The sequence below is a fragment of the Priapulus caudatus genome, unplaced genomic scaffold (genome assembly GCF_000485595.1).
Source record: "Priapulus caudatus unplaced genomic scaffold, Priapulus_caudatus-5.0.1 Scaffold774, whole genome shotgun sequence".
NCBI classification, from domain to species: domain Eukaryota; kingdom Metazoa; phylum Priapulida; class Priapulimorpha; order Priapulimorphida; family Priapulidae; genus Priapulus; species Priapulus caudatus.
Window position 1 is genome coordinate 223428 of NW_014577835.1, and position 2723 is coordinate 226150.

General features: G+C 47.1%; 1 protein-coding gene across 1 annotated transcript in view; it reads left to right on the top strand.

Annotated features, from left to right (window-relative positions):
• Window positions 1-473: 473 nt before the first annotated feature.
• Window positions 474-2723, top strand: part of LOC106813443 (S phase cyclin A-associated protein in the endoplasmic reticulum-like) — a 14706-nt gene continuing 12456 nt past the window's right edge. The window contains exon 1 of the mRNA XM_014817573.1: window positions 474-862. Within this exon, the coding sequence (XP_014673059.1) occupies window positions 604-862 (259 nt within the window). The 5' untranslated portion in view covers window positions 474-603. The remainder of the gene's footprint in view (window positions 863-2723) is intronic.

The window sequence follows — 2723 nt, forward strand, 5'->3', positions numbered from 1 at the left end:
CTACTCACTAACACACTCAGCTACTCACTACAGTACATTAGTGCCTGGTCACGACACACTCAGCTACTCACTACAGTACATTAGTGTCTGGCTATGACACACTCAGCTACTCACTACAGTACATTAGTGCCTGGCTATGACACACTCAGCTACTCACTACAGTACATTAGTGCCTGGTCACGACACACTCAGCTACTCACTACAGTACATTAGTGCCTGGTCATGACACACTCAGCTACTCACTACAGTACATTAGTGTCTGGTCACGACACACTCAGCTACTCACTACAGTACATTAGTTTCTTAGCGTTTCTCCGTCTCCCTATCTCTCTTTTTAGACTCATTTAATCTCCCCATCTCCCTGCTTCTTTTCCCATTCTGAATTGCCTCTCCATCTTCCGATCTGTTACCCTACAATTCCTAACTGAGTCAGTATGATAACTGCGTTTCCATGTGTTGACTGACAGTCCTGAGAGAGAGAGCAAGGAGAGCCCACCTTCCACAGAGAGGGGCCGGGCAGCTAACCGGAAGACTGTAGCATCTCCCGTCGCCCAGGCTGCCTTGCTGCCACCAGATGGCGCCTCTCACCGTATTAAGCAGCCCATGCCAACAACCTCGTGTGCTGCTGGTCATGGTAAGCAAACTATGCCAGTAGAGGGCACCACTAGTCAGGGTAAGCAGCCAGCCAGCACTGCAGCACAGGCGACGCCGAAGATGGGAGGCGAGGCGGAAGCGAAAAAGGCTAGAGGGCCGACGGTGGTGACATCTGGTGTGCGAGTCGGCGGGAGCTGGGCGGACAGAGTGAAGGCGTTGCCACATGCGACGGCCATTGTCAAGCCGCAGCCCGTCGCAACTACGGAAGGTGAGTTACACACCAACTTGTATCCATCGTGAGGGTGTACACATGAATGATTACCAACGTTTAGCAATGAATCCTTCATAATATTAATATATAATCATGGGTCAGCTGCAGTATGTCTATATTTCGCTCATGCACGGTCAGTAATTTTTTTCGGCGCGTATAATACTACTTTTCATGTAATAATACGTTCAACTTTTGTGGCTAATGCTTTTCATAAGATTATTTCACTATATTAAACTGTGATGAACTATATTTAACTGATTATATCAAATCAGATGATCACTATATTATGTATAATATCAAGAGCGTATTAAGAAGGAGAGCGTACAACGGTGAAATGCTGAATCCATGGTGCAGTATTAGTCGAATTAAGAAACCTTGCCCGTTTTATTTTGACGATTCTTCCGTTTCCCAAAGCTATCTCAAAGCGAGAGAGGGTCGCAGCTAATGCTGGGTTTACACTATCGATTTTTGTCAGCAAATCGTACCGATTTCAAGTGCAACACAATCACCGTCCAACACAATGGGCTGAAATTCGATTGTGTTGGTGTCGGAGTCGGAGACAAGTCGACGAGTTGGCGAAATAGAACGTGTTCTATTTTGCTCGACTCGGATTCGTGAAATCGGCGAGTTGGTCACATATCCAAGTGGATGTCAAGCATTGCTAAGTCGATTGTCAACGCATTGCAAAGTGTTGCCAAAAGCTTGCCCAATCATAATCCACAGTAGTTGATGTCACAGCATTGCTAATGTGGATTGTCCAAGCATTGACCAATCATATCTAAGTGTGTTGTAAGACATATCCAATCCATATCCAAAGTTGGTCGATGATCCGAAGGGCATTGCTGAAGTGCTTGCAAGCATTGCCAAGATGTTGGCCAGCATCTGCAATCATATCCAAGTGTGTTGCAAGCATTGGCTAAGTGTTGTCAGCAGATTGACAATCATACCTAAGTGTGTTGTCAAGCATTGCTAAGTGTTGGCAAGCATTGATAATCATATCTAAATGTATCGTCAAGCATTGCCAAGTGTTGCCAAGCATTGCCAATCATATCCAAGTGTGTTGTCAAGCATTGCTAAGTGTTGTCAAGCATTGACAATCATATCTAAGTGTGTTGTCAAGCATTGACAATCATATCTAAGTGTGTTGTCAAGCATTGCCAATCATATCTAAGTGTGTTGTCAAGCATTGACAATCATATCTAAGTGTATCGTCAAGCATTGCCTAATGTTGTCAAGCATTGCCAATCATATCTAAGTGTTGTTAAGCATTGTCAATCATATCTAAGTGTGTTGCAAGCATTGCCTAATGTTGTCAAGCATTGTCAACCATATCTAAGTGTGTTGTCAAGCATTGCCTAATGTTGTCAAGCATTGCCAATCATATCTAAGTGTTGTTAAGCATTGTCAATCATATCTAAGTGTGTTGTCACACAGCACTCCGGCACCTTGCACTCGATGACGCTCTCGTCTGTCTCGCACGTCTGGTAGATTCTCCACCCGACCCGCGCCGCTGCAGGTTGTCAAACAGGAACGCCAGTAAGCGCGCGTCCGGCCAGGTCGCGCTTTGGTGCCGCTGGCGCCCCCTGCCTGACGGCTGCGCTCGGTCTTCTCGCGCGGACTGCCGCAGGACGGCGTCCGGCGCACCTTCGGCGGCGACTTCGAGTCGTGATGACGCGTCTTGCTCGCCAGGGGGCGGGCCGCGGACGGCTTTGGTTTCGCTGATGGAAGAACGAGATGGCGGGCGGTTAAAGCACAACATATTTGACAGCAAGATTGTTATCTGATATTTGTAGAGTCAGACTGCCCCGCATAAGATTGGGTGGGGACTGAGGTTGGGTGGGGACTGAGGTTGGGTGGG